Source organism: Macrotis lagotis, chromosome 4, assembly GCF_037893015.1.
Source record: "Macrotis lagotis isolate mMagLag1 chromosome 4, bilby.v1.9.chrom.fasta, whole genome shotgun sequence".
Taxonomy (NCBI): domain Eukaryota; kingdom Metazoa; phylum Chordata; class Mammalia; order Peramelemorphia; family Peramelidae; genus Macrotis; species Macrotis lagotis.
The window spans coordinates 249830319-249854578 of NC_133661.1; the positions used below are offsets into that span (position 1 = coordinate 249830319).

General features: G+C 34.9%; 1 protein-coding gene across 1 annotated transcript in view; it reads right to left on the reverse strand.

The window, feature by feature from the left end:
- Positions 1-3502: 3502 nt before the first annotated feature.
- YLPM1 (YLP motif containing 1) overlaps positions 3503-24260 on the reverse strand; it is a 64082-nt gene continuing 43324 nt past the window's right edge. Inside the window, 11 exon segments of the mRNA XM_074235715.1 lie at positions 3503-5001; positions 5366-5549; positions 10151-10281; positions 15512-15563; positions 18824-18904; positions 20223-20306; positions 21360-21443; positions 21532-21708; positions 21982-22101; positions 22953-23015; positions 23865-24019. Coding sequence (XP_074091816.1) covers positions 5403-5549; positions 10151-10281; positions 15512-15563; positions 18824-18904; positions 20223-20306; positions 21360-21443; positions 21532-21708; positions 21982-22101; positions 22953-23015; positions 23865-24019 — 1094 coding nt within the window. The 3' untranslated portion in view covers positions 3503-5001; positions 5366-5402.

A 24260-nucleotide genomic window follows, 5' to 3' on the forward strand; every position in this document is an offset into this window, starting at 1 on the left:
ACACACACACACACACACACACACACACAGCACTTAAACTTGTCACCTCTCTGATTCATGCACTTTCAGACATCTGAAGTTATTACTATACTGAAAAGGGGAAAAAGACAAAATATGGAGAATTTTTAAAGTATCTGTTAACTAACCTCTAAGTGTTAATTTTGCAATCAAAATGTATCAAGCCACTGAGTGAAGTGGGAGAAAAATATATGATAAAAAGACATGGCAAAAAGTGATTACATTAAGAAGTTGGGTATTTGCTTTTCAAAACTAAGCTACCTGAAATGCTGTTATGTGCATGTTATTCCATTTGATTTTTCGATATGAAATCCACTAGGTCTATGATTTGGTGTTATTATGAGGAGTAAATATCAGAGATTTTCTTAAATACGCATTTATTAGGTGATGTATTAAGAAGTAGGCCCAAACATGTTATGTTTTGGGAGACAATCACGATATCATAGACTTGCCATAATATCTCAATCTATATTTTGAATATTGCAAAAACCAGTCTTTTGGTAAATTTATAAAAGGGAGTCGACTCAAAAGCAATGTCTTTCCTAAGTAAATCAGTCTGGACTAATGTTAAGAACACTGGACTAGGAGATCTGAATCCTATTCTTGACTTTACTACTACTTAACTATGTGACATCAGGTTAAGTTTTTTTTATCTTTCTGAACTGAATTTCTTACTATAAGATAGAGGAGGAGTAGAGCTAAAAGGTTACAAAGATGCCTTCCAGTTTCAACATTCTTTTTTTTTTTTAGTTTTTGCAAGGCAATGGGATTAAGTGGCTTGCCCAAGGCCACACAGCTAGGTAATTATTAAGTGTGGGAGGCCAGATTTGAACTCAGGTACTCCTGACTCCAAGGCCAGTGCTCTATCCACTGCGCCACCTAGCTGCCCCCAGTTTCAACATTCTAAAGAGAATATGTCTATTGTGACAGAAAACTGAAGTAAACATAGCAAAGTCCTAACTGTCTTTTCTCTGTATACAGGGAAAAAAAAGAAAAAAAACAAAGAAAAATAAATTCTAGTTACATCTGGAGGGGACAGAGACCCATTCTGTCAAAAACAGAATAAAAGTCTCTTTCAAGAAAGGAACATTAATTAAGCTGGAAATACAGATGATTTCAAATGCTCAAATACAGTAGAAGATTCTTCATATTTTTTTTTTGCAAGGCAAATGGGGTTAAGTGGCTTGCCCAAGGCCACACAGCTAGGTAATTATTAAGTGTCTGAGACTGGATTTGAACCCAGGTACTCCTGACTCCAAAGCCAGTGCTTTATCCACTAGGCCACCTAGCCTCCCCGAGATTCTTCATATTTGAGAGACCGTATTACTGACAGGATTGACTAGCTTAAGTAGCAAATATCTACCTCACGTTCAAACCTGTAGGCCCTTTTTGGAATTAGATCTCAAGGTCAGGGGCAGAGGGTTATCAACAGGGCAGGATGAAACTGTAGAAGAAAAGAACAATGCAAACCCTTATGGGGCATCCAAGTGGAAGGTTTACAGTCCAAATGGAAAAATTCAGCTGCATATCTTGGCTAATTCATTTTGAAATGTGGCATTTCTACAGCACTTGCTCCCAGAGTTAGCATGCACTTTTCATCATTGGTAGAAAAGTTGGAGTTAATGCATTCCTAAAGAAAGGAGGTGTGAGGAGGGACATTAAAACTTCTCCATTTCTCATCCATTTGTGAACAAAATATGTCAAATATCAGGTTCAAACTCATAAAGAGGAAACAAACTTCTAGTAAATTTTGAATAAAATGGATGTCAACATTAAATTGGTTAGTGTGGACAAATGACTTATGTCATCCATCAGTCATTAAAAGATAAGGGCAATACCAACCTCTCAGTAATTTCTCAAAAGAAGGTTAAGATTTCTACTCTAACAAAATTTATTCAGAGATTTATTACATGTGAGATTAAATGTATAGCTAAGTAATGGACTACTTAATTCATTTACAATTTAAAGATGTTAGGATTTCCCATCCCCCCATTCAACTTATTTTGCATTGTGTGACATTGAGAATCCATGTAATAAACTGTATATATCTCTATCTATCTATCTATCTATCTATCTATCTATCTATCTATCTATACACATGTCAGATTCTTAGGGCCATAGAGATTTTAGAGAACTCTATGAGAGGTAGTATAACAACTTGAGTGTAAACATCCAAAACATGAAGACTGGGGTTTTAAGTCTTTCATGTACTAGTTGTGTGACTAAGGAGATGTCACTTAATCTCTAACTGCCTCCAGATAAATCTATTAAGACCATAAATAGGAGACACTCTTGAAAGGTGAAAAGAGATTCTTCCCTAGAAAAATGAAACACAGATCTAGATCCCATGATCCCTTCCCCCTTCTCTCTCTCTCTCTCTCTCTCTCTCTCTCTCTCTCTCTCTCTCTCTCTCTCTCACACACACACACACACACACACACACACAAAACACACACACACAAACATCACACACCCCTTCTCCCAGCCAAGGGTACCAGAGAACAGGGTCTTGGCACATATGCTTCTTGTTGGATTAAGTGAATGTAGAAAAATTTAGGTCTTAGCTCAGTCCTTTCCCAAATATGTTAATAAATCTGAGTTAGCAACAAAGTGACACACACACCAATTTCACGTTATATTTAATGTATTTTCCAATACATCTATGGCTGTTTCTGATTCATTCTGCTCGCATTCATAATGCATTCATTAAAACTTTCAATTTTTTTCTATTATGAACTTCACAATCCATAACACATTTTTAAGGCAAATGTTATATGAATTTCCTGTGGCTAATTGGAAAACATTCTAAAATTTGAAGAGTAAAGCCACAAAGTCAGTTTACTTCCTCCCCCATCAATTTTACTTTCTTTTAAGTGCAGTTATCTGATCTCTGACATCTAAATAAACCTTTGCACTAACCTCAAGTGAATTAGGAAAGGCTTTGCCATTAATGATTAGTGATTTGGGATCATTCCCCAAGGTCATTTTTAACTTATCTCTAGAGAGCTGCCTTTTTCTGATCCTGCAAGCATTTTGAAGCAGGAATGTTGTTGTTGTCTTGTTTTTCATTTGCATAAGACGACATAAGCACAGAAAGAGAACCATGCCTGCAAGGACAAATAGGGCCCACTCTGAGATATTGGCAATTGCCACTTTTTACTCTGTACACAATAAAAAAGAGTGGATCACAACACAAAAATAAAAACCATGGCATTAGATGAGTTTAGTGAGAATAAGGTAAGCCTATAAAATTCTTCTGAATTATAATACCCATTCTGGATGCTTTATTTTTTTATATGAAAACAGACACTGGGTAGAAATGGTAAACTGTAAAATAAACACCAAGTCCTTGAACAAACATTGAAATATTTTCTATTATTCACCCTGTGAAAAATTTTTCATTGAAACATAATGAAAACGGCTGAAAGAGTATGTTAACAGAACTGTATCAGATCAATAAGCAAACAGAGAAAGGATTATTAAATACTACAAACAATGGTTCTTTTTTAATGTAGCAATAATACATTCAGTATTGACTGGTTAAAGAAATTAGAAGCATCTTAAGTTTAAACATTTAGCATTGTAGATTAGAGAAGAGTACAGAAAAGGATTTCACCTTAAATTAGTGTTTCAGGGCTACAATTTCAAGTATATTAATATCTTGTCAAAAAAATGGTACTATCCAATTGCCAGTCAATTATTCTTTTTATACCACATTGAATGTAAACAAGCAAACAAAAGAATTCCTTAACTGTAAATGTAAAGGAAAATAAATCTAAATATTCAAGTTGTTTTAGAAATAAACTTACGACTTGCTGTGTTGGATTGTGAAATGGGAATGCTGTTTGGGAAGAAAGCTCCTCTCCAACTCCCAGGCTGAAAAATGACTTTTCTTTCCCTTTATTTAAAAAAAAAAAGGTAAAAAAGAGGTCCTCTTCTCTCTGTAGACAGGAGGGGTATTTGGGTTCTAGCTTGGGAAATCTCCAGGTTATAGCCTGGCATACCTATAATAAGATTAAGTTTTGTGTTGGAGGCAGAGTTTATTGATGAGGAGTCATCCAGTAAGGACAAAAAAACCCAAACATTTTAGGGTTGTAATCTAGAAGAATCCTCATCACTTCATACCATTTTCTAGCATTCTGTTTGAAAAAAAAATCAGTACTTCAAGCTCAGCACTAAGGCAACAACCTACTGAGTTCCATGGAGCATATCAGTCCTGGTCACTAAGATTTTAAAGGACACACCGGAACAGAAGAAAACAAAAAAGAAAAACATTATCTTATAGAACAGATATTCTCCAGGGAGCTAATGAGTAACTTGATTAACCACTACCAGTCATCAAGAGGCAAAGATAAAGAATTCATCTACGAAGACAAGAATTTATGATCAAACATTGAGCTTGTGTTTACAATATGTAGGTCCTACAGAATCACTGAGCTCTGCAACTGTCAAGGGAAACAGGTTTGGTATGTAAAGCTAGCACACATTAAGGACACACAACATTAAATACAAAAAATAAAATAAAAAAACAAAAACAAGAGAAAGGGGCCCATGCTGTATAGCCCATGAACCTCATTGGCTTTATAGTGAAAGTTTATTGTTCTTAATACTAATACAATCAGCTACCAATTACATACAGTATAAAAAGGAAACGGCCACAAAGCAATGATGACACAGTCTGTGACTTTGTACAGTGGGGGAAATCTTCCTATTAGATCTCTCCCAAGATCCCACCCTGGCTTTAGTAGCTAAGCTATCAATCCCTCCCTTCCCAAAACAGTTAAAAAGAAAACTCGCATCTTGCTCAGGTACAGCAAGACTCTAATACCTCTTGGGGGACACTGGAGATCATCTGCCAATATTTAGAGAAACAGGTAAAAACTAAAGCAGCAGAAACAAAACATAAAACTGAACTTGGAAGCGATGTGACCCCCAAAGGATCTCCATGAGTCCTTGACTTCAGAGTGCCTAAAAGCAATCATCCTGCAAAGAAAAGAAAGGGGTGTCATATAGCATAATTTAACAGGAGAAAAAGTTCAGTCCTACAAAATTAAGGTACTACATTATTATATCTTCTTGAAAAGTCTATAGTGGATCTAAATTTTTTTTTTTTTTGGTGATCAAGCCTTGAGCAAGGGGCAGGGGGGAGTTATACAAATTTGATTTCCTTTTGAACCCAATTTATAGGTTATCCCCCACAAAGATAAGTGATTTGTTAGTATGAGCAACTATTATAGAACTGGAAGAGTATGCTAGGAAGATTAAATCCTCTTAGGAAAAGAGGCAGTCATTTTTTAAAGCAGAAACAATTACATAAAAGGATGTTTAAAAAATGTTACATTCTTACCTTACAGGCAAAAAGGACTCCATTCAATAGCTAAATCTCAAATATATTTGGTGCGATTGAGGGCTCTTTCAGCAAGGTGACCACTTTCATCTGTGATCTTCTCCCAGTCAGTTTGTCCAACCACAAAACCTATGGCCCTTTTCCTATCTGCATCTTTCTTTTCTTCCAAGTCTGCCCATCTTACCTACAAAGAACAAAGCATTAGACTGGGCCTTTGGAGAAGTCTATTAGAATGAGCTTCCCCCCCTTCCCTAAATAGCCAAATATGGGGGAATGAACTTAAAATCAGGAATTTAAACAATGAAATCTATTTAAAAATTTAAAAAATAATACCAGGAAAAATGGTAGAAGCTCTTCTGTGAATCACAGGAGAGACTTAAGACAATAACTTTCCCTTTAAATAAAGTATGGAAAAATGGTCATAGAGACTAAGTGCTTTCTGTTCTAACTCTATGATTAAAGAATAAGAGAAGATATACTGAATAAACCTTGGTATAATAATTGTCATATCAATAAGATGCAATGTTTAGTATCTTGCCTATACTACTTCTGATATGTTCACATATCTCACTTGGCAACTCAAGGACATAAATAGAGAGAAAATAGTCACTACCAGTTCTATTTAAAGAGAAGGAAAGATCAATCAAACAACAAGCATTCATTAAGTGTCTATACTAGGTCTGGCCTAGGCCCTGAAGATACAAAAACCAAAAAGAAACAATCCCTATAGGAGCTTAAATCCTATCAGGAAAACAATATAAGTAAAAATGAAATGTGTGTGTGTGTGTGTGTGTGTGTGTGTGTGTGTGTGTGTGTGTGTGTGAAATAAACCAGTGAGGGAGTGGGGGTGGGGGTGGTGTGAGGCATGGCTATGATTAAAGGTAATAGCGGGGATGGAAATCAGACAAATCTCATGCAAGAGGCAGCCCCTGAGCTGAGTTATGAAGGAAAGTCAGTCCCTGAGGGGCAGCATGTGCAAAAGTCCAGAGATGAAGGACAGAATGTTGGGGGAAATGGAGGCTTAGAAACAGTAGTCTGGGTCATAAGCCTGGTTAGTGAGGCTGCAGCCAGATTACAGGGTTTTAAGCAGCAAAAAGAAGAGTGTGAATTTTATCCCAAAGACATAAGGAATTGCCCAAAGTTTCTGAGCAAGAGAATAATCCAGTTAACTAAGGCTTTTGGAGGTATAACTTAAGCAGCTAAGAAGAGATAGAATTGCAAAGGAAGTTCCTCTGGGAAGGGAGATCACTAAGGAGGCTTATTGTAACAGAACTAGAGAGAAATTAAATGACAATGAGTATGATGTTAACTAATGGTAAGATTTGGCCTTGGAGACAGGAATCTTACTTCTCCTAAGCCAGTAACCCCTCTGGGAGAGTAGCCTATCATGTGGCAATTACAAAGAATATTATTAACAAAGCTTCTCCAGTAGAATGGAATCTCCTTGGGAGCAGGAACTGTCTCTGTTTCTATATCTTTGGTGCCCAGCACACTACATCAGACACAGGAGGTTTTTAAGTTGCTGTTCTAATTCTTTCTATTAAAAACATGTGGTATAATAATTCATTGTGTAACACTGACATTAGAGTGAAGGTGAAACAGCTTCCACCACATCAATTTCTACAATTCTTGTGCTTAGTAAAGCTATCTGTCATAAAAGACTGTAAAACAGGAGACACAAAAGATTTCTATTTTGACTTGGGAATTTCTTACATTTTCAGCTGCTTTCTGCAGAAGTTAGTATCATAATTATCATCTAAAAATGATACTGATATTAGTTTGCTCTCCACAAATAATGCTTGATACAGAAAATGACAAATAGCCAGGAATATTCTGAATGGCAAAGAATAAAACAGGAATAAAAATCTACACAGGTAAATGGTGCTAATTATTTCTGATTATCTGCTGACAAGTTAATTTTCAAAGTATGGAACATTTTGTTCAATCTCCTCCTCTGACTTTGTTTTTTTTGTTTTTTGTTTTTGTTTTTAGTTTTTGCAAGGCAAATGGGGTTAAGTGGCTTGCCCAAGGCCACACAGCTAGGTAATTATTATTAAGTGTTTAAGGCTGGATTTGAACTCAGGTACTCTTGACTTCAGGGCCAGTGTTCTATCCACTACGCCACCTAGCTGCCCCTCTCCTCTGACTTTATTGAAAAGCCTAGTGAATAATCCTCTTTTCAAAAACTTACATGTAGCTTTAAATTTATTCCACGAAAAATGTTGGATTTCTTTTGATCCATCTGTAGTCTTTTTTGTTCAGTCTCCCTCATGATTAGGGACATTTCTGTGAGTCAACTGACTGGACTTACTAGATATAAATAACTCACCCATGAATTGAATCCATGGCTTTGGTATCCTCAACAGAGTTATCAATTCATCTAGACTCACAAGATGACAAATTTAGAGCTAGAAAGTCACATAGCTGGGGTGTGGGGGTGTGGGGGGGTGGAGAGACTAGGTGCCACAGTAGATAAAGCATTGGTCCTGAATGTCAAGGAGGACCTAAGCTCAAATCCGGCATCACATACATACTAGTGTGTGGCCCTGGGCAATTCCCTTAACCTGTTTGCCTCAAAAAAAAAGTCACAGAGAGTTTCAAAACCAAGCCTCCAAATCCAGAGTCCTTTCCATTGCAATGTACTGCTTATTTGGACCTTTTAAAACTGAGTTCAAACAAAAAAAAAAAACACCCCTCAATTCAAAAAAGGGGTAGAAAATAGAATAAGATATATAATCACTTATATTAAGAAATATAACTTAAAATAACTGCTTATCTAAGTCTGAACATATTGAACAATAAAAAACAAAAGATAAAACTATTAAATGAAATATCCTTTTATTAAACGAGTATCTGTGTCACTGAGAAGTAATTTTATGGAAATTTAAAACAAATTTCAGTTTAAGTAAACATTTTGGTAAAATAAAATGATAGATACCATGTATTACCTAATTATTTTGTGGCATAATTTCAGACTGAAAAATGCTAGAAATCCTATTCATAGGACCCAAGACCTGGTATTAAAGTCCAATTGAAGCATACTTTCTCTATAGGGTTGGTCTCCAGTAAGGAAAAGAGAAATGTGGTGTTTATGTCATGTATGTCTTCATGCCTTTGTTCCAACTAGATAAGTGATTTGGACTTTAAATGGTTGGCATGCTTAAGGATACAATGAGAAGCAAGGAAAAAGAGTTAAAAGGTTAACTTCTATTTAGTAGTAAGAAAGAATAATGAAGAATCAAAGTGAACTTTTTGCTTACGGGTCCTTGTAATAAACTATGTGATGACATACAGGAATATGGAAGCTTATGGCTATGCCCATGACAATAAAAAAACATATAATCAAATATCTGTATTACAGGGAACAAAAAAAAAGATGCTGGAGAAAATATTATTCATTATCACCAGATTTACAATAGTATCAAGGGGTCTCCCCAGTGAATAAAGTTTTTCCTAAAGAAATACTTTAAATTGGGCAGCTAGGTGGCACAGTGGATAGAGTACTAGCCCTGAAGTAAGGAATACCTGAGTTCAAATCCGGCCTCAGACACTTAATAATTACCTAGTTGTGTGGCCTTGGGCAAGCTACTTAACCCCATTTGCCTAGCAAAAACCTAAAAAAAAAAATACTTTAAATTTACTGAAAATTCTACAATACAAGTCACAATGTAGGAGGATGAGAGATCCATTCAGTGTCTAATGTAGACATGGCTGGTGGTCCTATTCCCTTCTCCTTTATGAATCCCCACAAATCTAAAAGAAGATTAGGGAAACAGACAATGGCCTGGAGATCACCTCAGGCAGGAAGTTCAACTATAGATCATCCATTAGAACTTAAAAATAGTTCTATTACACTCTTTCTTTCTATGCTAAATACTGTAAAATGGGGTTTGTTGATAAATATATAAGTACATATATAAATATATGCACATATTTTTACATGTACATATGTATTATATATGATGTACATATATTTTCCAATTACAATAATTTTTAAAAAGCTTTATAATGTTCCTATTGATATTCATGTTTTAAAATAATCTCATTGAACAAAGGATTCTCAATGCACAGAACATGAACTCATTTTCCTCTTAAAGCCAATATAAAAAAATCCTACACTTTGCCTATTTATTAACTTAAAAATTCTGACTATTTTTCTAAATATGTTACACCAGGGGCGGCTAGGTGGCGTAGTGGATAAAGCACCGGCCCTGGAGTCAGGAGTGCCTGGGTTCAAATCCGGTCTCAGACACTTAATAATTACCTAGCTGTGTAGCCTTGGGCAAGCCACTTAACCCCACTTGCCTTGCAAAAAAAACCCCCAAACTAAATATGTTACACCAACCTTTTCTTTTTAGCCTTCCACTAATGTCAATAAGCATATTGGCAAGAATGAAATAAATATTTAATAAATGCTTCTGACTTGATTTGAACAGGATATTTTGCAGAAAGTATAGAAGTGAGATGAAGAAAGCCAGGGAAGCTAGGAGACATCTTGGAGAAGGAGAGAGTTCCAGGCAGAGGGACAGGAACTGAAAATTAGGGAGATGGAAAGGCATATACAAGGAATAGCAAGATGTCTAGTAGTACACTCTATTCTCAGTGCTTTGAAATAATTCAAGTGTTTCATCTGGCAGTTCTTTGGGTCTCTAGTATTTTGGATTACATATACAAAAGCATGTGGCTCAGTAATATAACATTCACTATTAATTGTCTAATTATTTCTATTAAAATAAAGTTGAATCTTTTAACACAGAGGAAAAAGTAACTGACGCATTTTTTTACCCTCTTTTTTCCAGGTTCAGAGGCTCGGGTATCATAGTCATCAGGAAGCTGAAGATAATCCTCCATCCTACTGGCAATTGCTTCCCAGTCCCGCTTCCTCTTAGTGCCAGTCCTCAGGCCATCCAACTTGTCTGAGGGACAAACACAGAGCCGAAGTGTTAACGGAGACAGAGTGAGTTTGCAAAAAGCACATAAACAAGGGAAAAGGCTGGAAGAAACTGTCAGAAGATATCCATATTTCTGAAAGCAGCATCACGTGTAGATCCAAATTGTCTTCAGGGTTGTAATAACATCAGACTCTGAGCAACCTCAGTCTTTTGTTTTTCACAGTGGTTTGGCAGCCATAACGATGTCAGTTCAGTGGGTAAATATAAGGAAAGGAGAGGAAATGCCCAAATACTCATAGCATTTCATCTATCATGTTCTGAAGGCAAAATGAAATGATTCAGGGAACTTTTGAGGGTGATCCCTTCTTTTTGGTAGTTTAATACAATATTAGAGCCCCATAGTCAATCTGGAGTCATGTCAGTATTGGGTTATATCCACATAAAAATGCACTGCCAAAGATAGAAAGAGGACAGCTGGTGTATGAAATTATTTTAGATCAAGTTTCTATAGATCACAGAATCCTGGGTTTCAAAAGTCAAAATGATGATTTTTGGTAAAATGGGGATTCTCCAAGGATTTATGTTCTATAGATACAAGTCAATATGAATCACCATTTCCTTCTGTTTCTTAGTCAAGTACTGTTTGACTGTGAGAGAAGAGTCCAGGCAAATAAAATGACCAAGTGTTGGGTACAATTTCTGGTCATTCAGTTCCAAAGATGTAGGATGCTGTGGATAAGAAGTTTGTGATTTTAAAATTATGTATGTCAGCCTAGATAACTTCAAGAACATTACTTATAGAAAATGTTAATAATATTTATTCCTATCAATTCAGAATGCCATGTGTGGAATCATATGTTATATTAGGTATATTTGTAGTCACATGTGGTACTATAATCAAGAATCAAAATTCTTTTAAAAGTTACATTACTGAAAACACTTCAATTAAAAAAACCCACCATATCATACTAACATAGAAGATACTCAAACTTCAGAAACATCTAGTCATACACAAACATAAAAATTCATTTAGTCATTGGGCTGCATAGAACTTAAGTCTGAAAGAGAAAAGCGATCGAGGCCTTCAGAGACAAAAGGAGAATAGACAATTTTATGTTGGTTACAATAAAGTTTAACATTAACTCTCTATGAATGCATTACAAGTAAGCTTCAAAAGTCAGTAATATTCTGTATATTTGGCACAATTTGACCTTCCACATCACGGTATTCTTGAAAATCAACAACGCAAAGCAATTATCTGGTCTACTAGATTGCACACAATTACCATTTACTCTTTACAAGAAAAAAGACATTTCTAGCATCTCCCTATGGTGAAAATCTCCTGGGTCAGTCAGCTAAGTTCAGTAAGAGTATATCCTTTTAATCACCACAAAAATCAACACTGTATTCACAACAAATTCATATAAGTACAAATTAGAGCAGATCACAAAAACCTCAGAGAAATAAAAACTCCTTGACTCGTGAAGGGGCAAGGAATATGCATTACCTTTAAACACAAACATACAAACACATAAGCACAAACACACAAACTCATGCACCAATAAAGTTCTTCTCAGTACAATAGTATACAGTATTATCAGAAAAGTAGGACTGCCCAACACAGAAATTAAAAGAAAACCCCAAAGGACTTTAAGATTTAGGTGAGTTTTGATATTACCATATTTCAAATCCCAATTCCAAGTATCATGGCTTCAAAATAGCACAGAAGAGCACATTAAGAAATAAGAGAACTTTTTCCACATGGGTTATCTGACAGGAGATGTAGATTGAAAATTTGAGATTTGCAACATGGACAAAAGAACAGGCATTATTTCCAGTTGGCACATTTAATTGAAAACTTTAGCACTTCACAAAATGTTTAAAAGTTTCTTTCTTGCATCTGAAGAAAAAATTCACACCCTTCCATAGAAACCCAAAATACAAAGATGTGTGTCACGAGAGAAGTAAAGAAGAACCTGGTATGGCAAATATAGAACTATAATAAGTAGATATACTTGACAGTAATGGCTTTGGGAAGTCAAGAGTTTCAAAGTGGTAGGAAGATGAAGTTATAAATATGTATCTAAAGCAGATCACAGACTCATACTGTATCTTCAAAGGAAGTTACAATATGTAATAAAAGGGAAAAATTCTCTTCAAATTAAATTGTGCTTTCTAAAAGTAAATGGCATTTCTAAAGAATTTATTATTCCAGGTGCATAAAAAAGCAGTTATAAGACCAGAATCAAAGTATTACATTCTAAATTGAGATATGGTCTGCTTCTTTTTGGAGTATATGAAGTCAATACACAAAAAACTATCAGCATGGGCAAACAGCATTGAGGCAAAAAAAGTAACACTGGTAGAAGGCCAAAACCTGAAACAGAATGTTGATTGATGGCTAAAAATACTTTGGTTCTCATAGTCTTGATGAGAGTTTACAATTGTATTATTTTATCCAGTGAAATAGGAACTTCAAGCCCCCATGCCAAATCTGCACAAAATCTGGACTGGCATCTTTATACCTAATATGAAGCAAAATGCTCAAGTCACCACCTGTGCAGAAGTCACAGTTCCTATTATGAGATGGCAAGGGAAATGTTCCCAACAATTTCAAAATATGACTAAGTATAACCTGCTTTAAATTATTCTAAAATTATATCACTGCAAATAGAATTTAGGAATACTTAAAACATCAAAAACGTTTAAAAAGAGTGTAACTTAGCATGTACCTCAGGGGTTCTCAAATGTTGTTTACTCCTGGCATAATTTTCTTCTTTACTTTGAGGGATCAGGAGACTCACACGTGTGATTGCAAGTGTAAGTTCCATATAAATCATGGAAAACTCATGCACGTCAATGCCCGTGTGAATCCACATGCACTTGCAACTACAAGTATAATCTGTGGTGCTCTCAGCCAAATTTCACAGCATGTTCTCTGAGAACCACTGGGGAACTTAAATGAGTTGTAGGATGAGAAGTTCAGCAAGACCCTTAACTAACTGCTGAAAAGCTTTGGGTTTTAACCAATGACTTATTTGTAAACAGTCCTGTTATGCTGTGACACTGGTAAAATTTACCATGAGGAAAGGGAAATCTGTCTACCTAATGCATAAGAGTACTTCAAGAATACTTAAAGAATATCTGTGGAGCACTCAGAAACAAAAACTGTTCCTGGTAAAGCAATTAATGTGTGTATTTCACAAACACCTACTACAGAATGCTGCAACATTCAAGTAAATGATAACAAGAACACGTGTTCTCTTAGTTGCCAAAGTCTCACCTCTTAGAAATAAATTTCATTTCCTAGGCAGACTACTTGCCTCCTTGATTAAGATTCAAAGAGGTAAGCACTTCCAAGACTGCACATATTTAATCTGCCTTCCACAACTGGACCATCTCCCAAAAAAGCAAGGTGGTCTGAGATGAAAATTGTTAAGTGGTGAAGAGTATCATTATCACTCTGCTTTAAAACAATAAAAAACTAATTACAAACATGTTGGTACTGATTTTCCAGATTCATAGCCAGTTCTTCGAGAGACAATTAACAATTTCATTTCTGAAAATCACAATGTAAAAAGTCTTCCCTTAACATCCACTGAATATCTATAATATGTGTTTTCTGATAAACAAATGGTAGACAGCCCAGAATTTTTCCAGGAATTACTTCCAAGTTCAATACAGAACTGCTTGGAAACATGTCAAGACTACAATTCATTTTCTTCAGTGTTTTAGAAATCTGAAAAAAATAGATTGACTTGCAGAATTTTATCCTGGATTATCAACTTAGATCACATGCAGTTTTTAAGGAATGTATTAACTGATATTTACCAAATTTTTAATATTCTTCTGTTTAATTTTTTTCTCTCCCTGTCTTTACAGAAAAAGATAGTCCATTATTAAAGAAAGGGAGAGAAGAATTCCAAAGTCAGCAAAACAGCCTAGTCAAATAACATAAAGAAGTTTATTTCATTTTAAGGTAATTTTTAGGTGAAGAACAGGTTTAAAATGTGTTTAAAGAAATATGTATTCATGTACCTAACCATTCTTTTAAACATGTAAATAACAAATAAAGACAATTGCAGCTGTTTGAAAAATTAAAGGAAATAGCTGGTTCCCATTATGACTCCCCATGCACAGAAAATATAAGATGATGCCAATGCCTACCTGTATTTTTCAAGCCACATAAATCATGTGGTTCCAGTGAATTTTTCAAGATATTACAACAAAGTACCTGACCTGGTATAATAGTACTTACAGAGCTCATGAAAGTGTACTTTGATTACACAATTACAATTCATCATTTTCTTCAAGTGTTTAATATGTTTAAAAGATATGTCAGGCAAAATAAAAAAAAAACAGTTTTTAGGCAATTGCTTGTAACATGGATCATTCTGATCCAAGCAATCAGCAATCCATACAAGGTCTGAATAACCTGAATGTTGTTCAAATAGTAAGACAGTTCAACAGTTCTGAAACATTCAGCTATTACCTTCCCCACTGCATCAGCAGTATAAAAATAAAAGAAAAGCAGAGATTTACAAGCATTCTTAGTACCTTATACACTAATGCAAGATGCATCATATTCTCCTGTATTTGTACAAAACCTGATTTTTTTTTCAAAAACCCAAAATACCAAAACACTTCTTTGTGATGGCAATTAAATGCAGCAAGAGTCCCATTTTCCCCCGAACCTTGCACTGAACCACACTGTATGGTGATTCTGATAGTCATTTCAAGCAGTTGTCTCCTTTCCACTTTCAGGGGGGGTCCTATAAGGAGGCTCATTCTTTTCAGAGACTTGAACTTCGAAAAGTGCCCTTTCATTTTACTTTTACTTAAGTAGAAACAAGGGTTAAGGTACTTGGAATGAAGTCTATTGTTGGACTGTAGTCACATTACACTTTAAAAAACAGAAATCCCGTCGGTACCAATGTTACTGATCTATATTAAAAAGCATATAAAAGAATCAATTTGTGAATTGGCAATAATGTTAAATTTATTCTCTTTAGTTTAACATGTGGCATTGAAACTATTTCATTTATAATACTGTTCACATCTGTTTATTATTTTCAGGTATCAGAATGGCTAAATTGCAGGCTATGAGGGATATGATGGAAGGGGTTGTGTGTGTGCCAAAAAAGTTTCATTGATTAGAGACATACTCAGGGAAACCCACTTTTTCGATAGAAGATTTATGAAAAATACCACCAGGTACCAGACATATAAAAACAGGAAAAAAGGGAATACCCACCTAGCTTTGCCTCAGATGTGTCCATCTCCCATTTGCTTTTCGGAATGTAACCCTAAATCGTACACAGAAAGAAGCTCGAAGGGTTAGAAAGAGACACATACATGCATATCATTTTTGAATTGGAAACAGTATTAAAACTGGGAATAGATTCAAGTTCCACTCATTAGCTATAAACATTGCCTTGGGTAAACCACAATATGAATTATTAGCAGAGGAAACTTCTCAGTTACTGAATTCATCAAGCTTGAATACTTAGTTCATAGAAGTCTCTATGGATGATCAGGAAGACCCTCTGGGGGCAGCTGTAGTACAGACCTAACAAAAGTAACCTGAATCACAGCTGTATAGCACAAAAAACATGAGCGCGTGGATGATTTCCATATTGATAAGGCTCAAAGTAATAGAACTTGTAATACATAGCAGGAGCTAGGTTATTTCCTTAATACAACTTTAACCCTCAAATTAATTAGACATATTTTCCCAAGAGTGTTCCAAGTCATGGTTTGTTTCACTGCAGCTTTAAATACTCAAAAGAAAGGAAAAAACTTAGTTATCACTGAACCCAAGGGTGAAGTGCAAGCTCATTTTTAAAAGACTTGGTCACTTACCAGGTAAATCTTAGAAAGATTAGACTGTACTGAATTAATATTCATTGAAGTAATGAATTTTAAAGGACATTAAAGCACATTTTATCAGTTAAAAACTATGCAGTAATGCATGTTTTATTAAATCCAGAGCCTAGTATAGTTGACATTAAATGAATACTTGATCAAATTATTAAATTACAATTTCCTTTGTAAGTCAAATATCTAGTAGATTAATTTACTGAATATATTTCATATGTAATAAGCAATTATTTTATGAAAGTATTTCAAAAATTTCAAGGTCTCCAGTATATCTATTTAATCAACTTGTTTTAAGATATTTTGCTTAGTAAAGCTGGTTTTTTTTCAATCTTATTATGAAACCCATTCTCCTTTATTTGATATTTTGTTATGTGTTATCTCCTGACATGCAAACTTTAATCTAATGTTGGGGTTTATTTTAGAGTATTTAGAGTAATCTATTTTTAAGAAAGAATGGCATCTCTCCCAAGAATAATAAGACCCTGCTATTTTAAATGTTCAAGTTCGAAAAACCAGATAAACAAACACAATAAACCAAAATATTTGTGACAGCAGCTCTTGGCATCAGGGTATATATATACTACAGCACAATGCTTTAGAAATCCTGCAGGTGCTATACATTTCTTGTTATTAGGTAACGCCAGCAGCTTAGTTTCATTTTTACTAAATGTTAGGTCAGAAATTATACTAGATTCTCCACCAAACACATTTTTAAAATAAGAACAAAACCAAGACAAAACTCTGCTGCAGTGAATGTACTAAAAAGTGAAAAACCAATCCAGTTTGTACAATTATACCTTAAAAACAACTCAAAACCTTGGCATCACCAGAACAATGAATTGATTACTGAGTCACACCTACTAGCTTCACTGAAGTGCTAAGATGACAAAATAGCATCATACTACTAATCAAAGGAAAAAGATTGAGTCTATTAACTTAACCAGTTAGCTTAGATCTTTCTCAAATGGAATCAATTTGGACAGTATGCAAAATGCCAGGTACTCTGTATGTTCCATTTATATAATTCAACTAAAGTAAGACTCATTTTTAACCCTTTGGATGCAGAACAGTTGGATTTTTCCAAGGATCTTTTAACATAATTAATTACAATAGGCCCTCACAGTAGAGCTAACTTCTGCTTTATTTTCCAATGGGTTAACAGAAGTCTTGTAACATAGCAAATTCAAAGAAAATGAACAGGTACTAATTCCATCTATGGTATGCTGATACCACCCAGTTCTTTCCTGTGACTCTGATCCCCCCAATCAATCTCTCATTAAGTGAACCAACTTGGGGACAGAAGAAATAATACAAGGAACAAACTCTATGGTATCTCTTACAGTGTCTCTGAAGTGAAAATAGTAGTACTACTAAGATGTTCTCCTTTTCAGACAAAATATATTCAAGTACAAGTTTTCATCTAGACTCTTGCTAGTCAAAAGTCTCCTTAAATGAACTGCACATATTATCTCTTCCATCAGGAAGTTTAAGTTTTTAAAAGTTAAATGTTTATGTACTTTATGTATTAATTGTTTCTCAGCAGTTGACTGTAGAGAACAAAGGTTAGCAGTCAAATCTTAGTCTTTAGTATGGGCCTTTACCTGAATTTTCCACCTTCAGTTTAATTTAATTAAGTCCAAACACAGTTTAGTGAAGAAAAAATTATGTCTTAAAAAACAATGCAGAACAAAACATGCTAAAACTCATATACCATAACTTTAGAGCTTATTTTTTCATGCACATTAAGAATCTATGAAGTGATTTCTAGAGATTGACACCATCTCTATAAATTCACAAGTTTTCCTCAAATCCTCTAAATCACATAAGGGCTCCATGGCCTCACCTAAAGATCATGAATGTACACTAACACTTTAGACTTTGGGGACTGGAAGAAGGGTTCTTACTTTGCAGATTTTTCAACAGAGTATAAAGAGGGGCTCAAATGAGTCAAGGAGTTGAATAAACCTAGCAATAGTTCAAAACAAGTTTTTCATGCCATGTGGACTTGCCAAGCTATTCTACAGATCATATTTCTATAGATTGAGACAAGAGGAAAAAGGGTTGTGTAAGGTGCATAGGGACTTTTGATTCACTCTAAACAAGCCTAACAGGAAGCAAACAATGTCACTGACTATATAGACAAGATACATTTTCACATAGTTTTTAATAGAATAGAATTTAGAAGAACAAATCCAGCAGCAAGTGGTATTAAACTGCTACTTCATCTAGTAACAGTTCTTAAGCAAAAGTTGATGTGAAACCAATTTTGAAACCTTGTAACAAGAACAGAGGGTTTATGTAAATGATGGTTAAGCTGACTGTACCACATACCTGCTGGAATGTAATTCTACCTTACCTCTTGTGATCTCAGAAAATTCAAATGTAGAATTCCCTTGAAAAGCACTAGTCCACCAAAACCTACATACTGCAGGTGCATGTGCAAGGAGTTTAGATGTGCTCTGTTAAGAAATTACTTGTTCTATGAAGAAAGACAGCAGAAGTGTCTTAGAATTTTTGAAAACAGCAATGAGTTTCTTTAAGTCTTCTTAGGCTTGTTTGCATATGGAATCTATTAAATGCTTTCTATTGTATGTAGGGGAGCCACAGTACTGGGAATGGAAGACTGAAAGGTCAATTAGGCCCTTCTAATATACAATCGGTTCAAAGTGGCTGATCATTCTCCTACCAGTTCGCTTTCCTCTTCTTCTGCATCTTTCTTTTCTTCTTTTTGCTCTTCAATATTTGCATCAAAATCTTCCATCTCCACCTGGATGCCACACACCAAAAGTGTTTATATGTTAACATTTACAAAAATAGTTTATTTTAAACTATGACCTGGGAAAAGAACACAGGGTAAACTGCCATCTCACAATTAGAAGATCAGAAAATTAGTTACTGTTAATTTTCAATCTAGCAGGAGGAGGCTAAACTTACAAAGTGAGGCAGAACAAATTTATTTTGCCAAATCTTCCTTCATTTTCTCCTTCTGGAATGCCCTATGTTACCTACTTAAATGGTATGCAGAGTTCAAATATATACTATTGGTCTTTAATAACAAAACAATCACTCCAATAATATAAAAATCTTAGAATTTGAGAAAGCATTTTAGTACCATAATGATAAAAATTGGTGAAGACAGATTTTTCCATTATGAAATCAAGGAATGACAATGAAGTCTAGTATAATTTTAAAAAACTTGGTTTTTTTTCATTATAATATGATGCTTTTTAACTAGACTAGGCCTTTCAGTATGGTTTCAGTTTAAATGAAAAGGGAAAATGATTTCCATAAGCTCACCAATTTTGATGTGGAAGGGTCTTTTTTTAAAAACATTTTAACATTTTATTTGTTTTCCAATTATATATAATAGTAATATGTACCCATCATTTGTTCCAAGGCTCTGAATTCTGCAATTTCCTCCCCCTCCCTTCCCCCCTCCCACAGAAGGCTGTCTGACAATCTCTACATTGTTCCCATGCCATACATTGATATAAATTGAATGTTACAAGAGTAAACATAAGAGTAAACATAAACCCCCTCCCCCCAAGAAGATGGGAAACCTCAAGAACAGAGAGAGAGAGAGAGAGAGAGAGAGAGAGAGAGAGAGAGAGAGAGGAGAATTTACTTCCATCTATGTTCAGATTCCAATGGCTCTGTCTCTGGGGTGAGTTGCTTTCTTTATTATAAGTCCACCAGAGAAGTTGCTTCAATATTTTTTTGTGGAAGAGTCTTAATGGTCATCTGAGTTCTGATTCAAATCCTCCAACTCCAGATCTAACAGTCCTTTACAATACTGTCTCCATTAAAACCAGAGAAGTTTGTTCTCATCTTTGACTATTCTCAGATGATATAAGGATAACTTTTGTGCTTTTAATGAACCTTACAGTGTAAAGGCAACATACAAACTCCAGAAAGTGATGACTTGCATATCCCTCTATAATTTATTCATTGATAAGTTTAATCCATATCTCCTATAACAAGGGCCTAATGAAACTAGAAAACTCTAAAACCCTATTCTTCCAACTCTTTCCTTATGAAAATTCATGTTTGTTTTGCATTCAAATCTAAGGACATGTTGTAGATACCTCTTCAATAGCAGCATCTTGCAACAACGATCGAATATCCAGGCGCATCATATGACGAGGTGCAGTCTCCCAGTGATCAGCCATCTATGGAGAGATTTAAATGGTCAGGACATCTGGAAGAAGTAGCACAGTTGGAGGAGAAATGAACTCTATAATAGAAGGACTGGATTTGAGTCCTGCCTCAGTCACTTAATAGTTGTGGAACTTCCCTGAGCTTCAGGTTCCTCTTCTGTAAAATCAAAATGAACTAAATGTCCGAGTTCTTCCAATTCTCAAAGTCTACAATTTCCATTTAAATATTCAAAGCTTGCTTGAGTAGAATGGGAAACACAGACACATACACAGTCCATGATAACAGACTATTATTTGTGATGCTACAAATAATAATAGCTGACATTTAGATAGCATTTTTACAGCCTAGCAAAGTTCTTTATATACATTCTCCCATTTAATACTTAACAGCTCTGTGAAATAAACACAACAGGTATTATTATTATTATCATCCCCATTTTACAGATAAAAAAACAAATTCAAAGAGATGTTGTAATATCTCATGGGTCAATCTATCCTGCAAATAGATGAAGGATGATTTGAACCCAAGACTCCTAACTTCAGGCAGTGAACAATGGATAGAGTGCCAGGTCTGGAGTTGGGAAGATTTATCTTCCTCACTTCAAATCCAGTCTCAGATACCTATTTGACTTTGAGACCCTGGGCAAGTCAATTAACCCTGTTTGACTCAGTTTCCTCATCAGTAAAATGAACTGGACAAGGAAATGGCAAATCACTTCAGTATCTCTGACAAGAAAATCCCAAGTGGGGTTGCAAAAGGTCAGAAACAACTGAAAAACGACTAAACAACTCCCAACTTTATTCTTCATTCTATACTTACTACACTGTTTCTTAGAAGGTAAGACTGAGTTCTGAAGTCTAATTAGTCACTTCCAAGAATTAACAACACCTTTCTTACTGAAACACAATGATAGCTGCAAAGATCTTATAAAAGATAAAAAGGCATTCCCAAGGCCAACTTTTATAAGCACATATCAATGGCGATCTGATGCAGCTCCACCAACTACCTTCAAAAGTTTATGACTAAAAAAAAAAGTTTACGACTATATATTTTAAAATAATCACCTTATTAATTTCCTTAAGTTTTCTTCCATGGATGTTTCTTTTGCCACAAGTCTGGTTGTCTGCACTCATTTCAGCTAAATATACCTAACAAAGAAAGAATTAAAGATCAGGCAATCATTCAAGTAATTAATGTGATAATATAAGCTATCATGAAATTAACTTATTGCTATACCTCGAAACCCTTGGTTTTTGCTGCACTCCAAAACTGTTCAAAGTGCCTAACTCTGTCATTAATGGCATCAAGAATTATGAAGGGGAAAAAGCCATCATCCAAGGTCTTCTTGAAAGTTTTGAACATGCTGGTACGGTAGGTCTCCTCCATATCGGCTTCATATTCATATTCCATCACCTGATTTAAGGAAAAATTAGAACTTAGAAGAAATAAAGGAAGAAGTTTAAACCTGTCATCTGAATAGTAGTTGGACAGAATCAGTTACTAGCTCTAAGCACATCTCTAAACTTTCTAATAATATTTCCACACACAAAAATACTATTACATATGGCTAGGGAAGCAGTAGGAACAATGTTTTTTTCTTTCCTCTTAAAAAAGTTTCTTTCCCTAAATATATCATTCTTAAATGCCACCCCCAAACCACAGAAGTCAGGTGGAAATATATCATACCTTCTTTTTCACCCTCTTTCCAGTATCAGGGTCTTTCTCTTCTTTTTCCACTTCAGTAATAAAGTAATCATCCAGGCTGAGCACTCTAGGTGCAGGTCCCCCACACTCCACTTCCTTATCCTAAGAAGCAATTAAAAAAGGATTATTTACCTCTTTTTTAAAACAAAGCCTAATCTTTAAAGGCCAAGGAATCATTCAAGCTTCTTTTCCTAGTTGAGAAACTGGAAAGGCAATTTTAGAACACATCTAGAAAGGGGAATGATAGACCACAAATGGAGTCCTGTGTTTAGTTGTGGGAAACACAATTTAAGAAAGACATTGAAAAAGTGAAGTATATCCAGAGAATGGCAACTATAAAGGGACTGGAAACCAATTCAAAAGAAACTGAAGCTATGTAGCCTCAAGAAAAGACTTAAGAAGAACAGTGATTAAATTTTAGAAGAGATATCACATGGAAAGAGGGACATATTCTACTTGGTTCTCAAAAACAGAACTAAGCATAATATATAAGATTTCTCCTTGACAGAAGGAAAAACTTCCTAACAAATAAGTGTTTGCTCAAAAGTGGAATGGGTTACCTTGAAAAGCAATAAAGTCTTCAAGAAGCAAAGATTCAATAAACATTTGTTGGAGATAATGTGGGGATTCTCATTCAGGCATGCGTTAGATTCAAATTCTTGGATCCTATGAAGTTTTATAAACTGCATCATTGAGCTTCTTGGGTTCATTATTATCAGCTAATACAGTACTTTTAGTAACAACAGTGAAATGCTTGAGTAAAGAAATCAAAAAAAGTTCTAGACAATCTGAGAAGAAAATGCAAGTGCTTTCATAATATATGACTTGCATCAGCAACCAGAAGCACTGGAGATCATCAGAAACAGATAAAAGAATCCTATCTCAAAATAGCATGCTGCTAAGAAAAAAGGCTAATCATAATAATCATTATCTTTGTCTTTTTTTGAACTTACACGAATAAGTTTTGCAACATGTGTCTTTCCACTTCCAGGTAATCCTCTCATTATGACAACTATCTGAAATACAAAAAACAAAGGGGAAAAAAAATTAATCTTTCACTCTAAAAGCAGGATTTCTGGGCAAGAAAAACTTTAGATTAACTAAGAACCTGACTGCTTTATGAATTATGAATTACAGAAGCATATATTACAGTTCTCTACAATTATCAGCAAAAAAATAAGTTAAGAGCTGACTATTTCAGGGTACAAAAAGATTTTAGCATACACATTTAGAGGGGCAATTTGGAAAATAAATTCTTTTCCTTAAACAATCTTATCTAACAAGACCCCAGCTTTTTCCCCCCATTTTCCTTCATATAAAAAGAAGTTTGAAAGCCAGGTCTCCCATTCTTTTTTTTTAAGAAAGATTTTATTTATTTTGAGTTTTACAATTTTTCCCCCATTCTTGCTTCCCTCCCTTCACCCAGGTCTCCCATTCTTAATCTCCACTTAAAGTTCACTTAAAGTGTTTTCACAAGGCACTTGGAAAATTTGCTAATTATGGGTTATTAATAACTATTTAAACTAAATCTTCTTTAAGATTTTCCAAGTGCTTAAAGAAATTCTGAAACAATATGACTTCAGAGAAGGAAACATTTGTCATGCTATATTTTGCTATAGGAACTTAAAAATATTTAGGATTTGAAATGGGTTCCTTATATGGTTCTAGATACTATATAACATCATAGAAAACATATTGGGTTCTTCAAAGACTAAAGTTTCAGTACCAAGTCAGTCACCACATTTATGTCCCTCAGCTTCTTGATTTGTGAAATGGAGATAATGATTCTTGCAACATTTAACATTTAGGCATACTTTGAGCAAAGTGCCAAAAAGTACAAGGTAATCAACTTCCATGCTACTCACTCTCTCAGGTCTACTCTCTCGGCCAGGTGGTTTTAGAATATCATCAACATTCTTAGATTCAGGTTTCTTCTCTACTCGAGGAGCTGGAGGTGGCTGGTGACTTAGTGATGGTGTAGACATAGGCATCCGTTCCTCAGGATAAGTCCTTCTGTCTCCTAGAATTCCAGTAGTTGAATATTATTTTTTACTTAAACAACAAGCTTATGTCCCTTCTAGCTATCGAAAGGTAAATTAAATCAACCTAAAGATCTAGAAACTATTTTAAAGATTTAATTGGATCAATTTAATTCTTATGCACACTTTAGTTAATATAAGTATAAAAGGAGGGAAATGAGCAGTTTTAATTATTTCCCAGGCTTCTGGTTGCTTAAGTGCTTAATTTATACTGCTTTATAG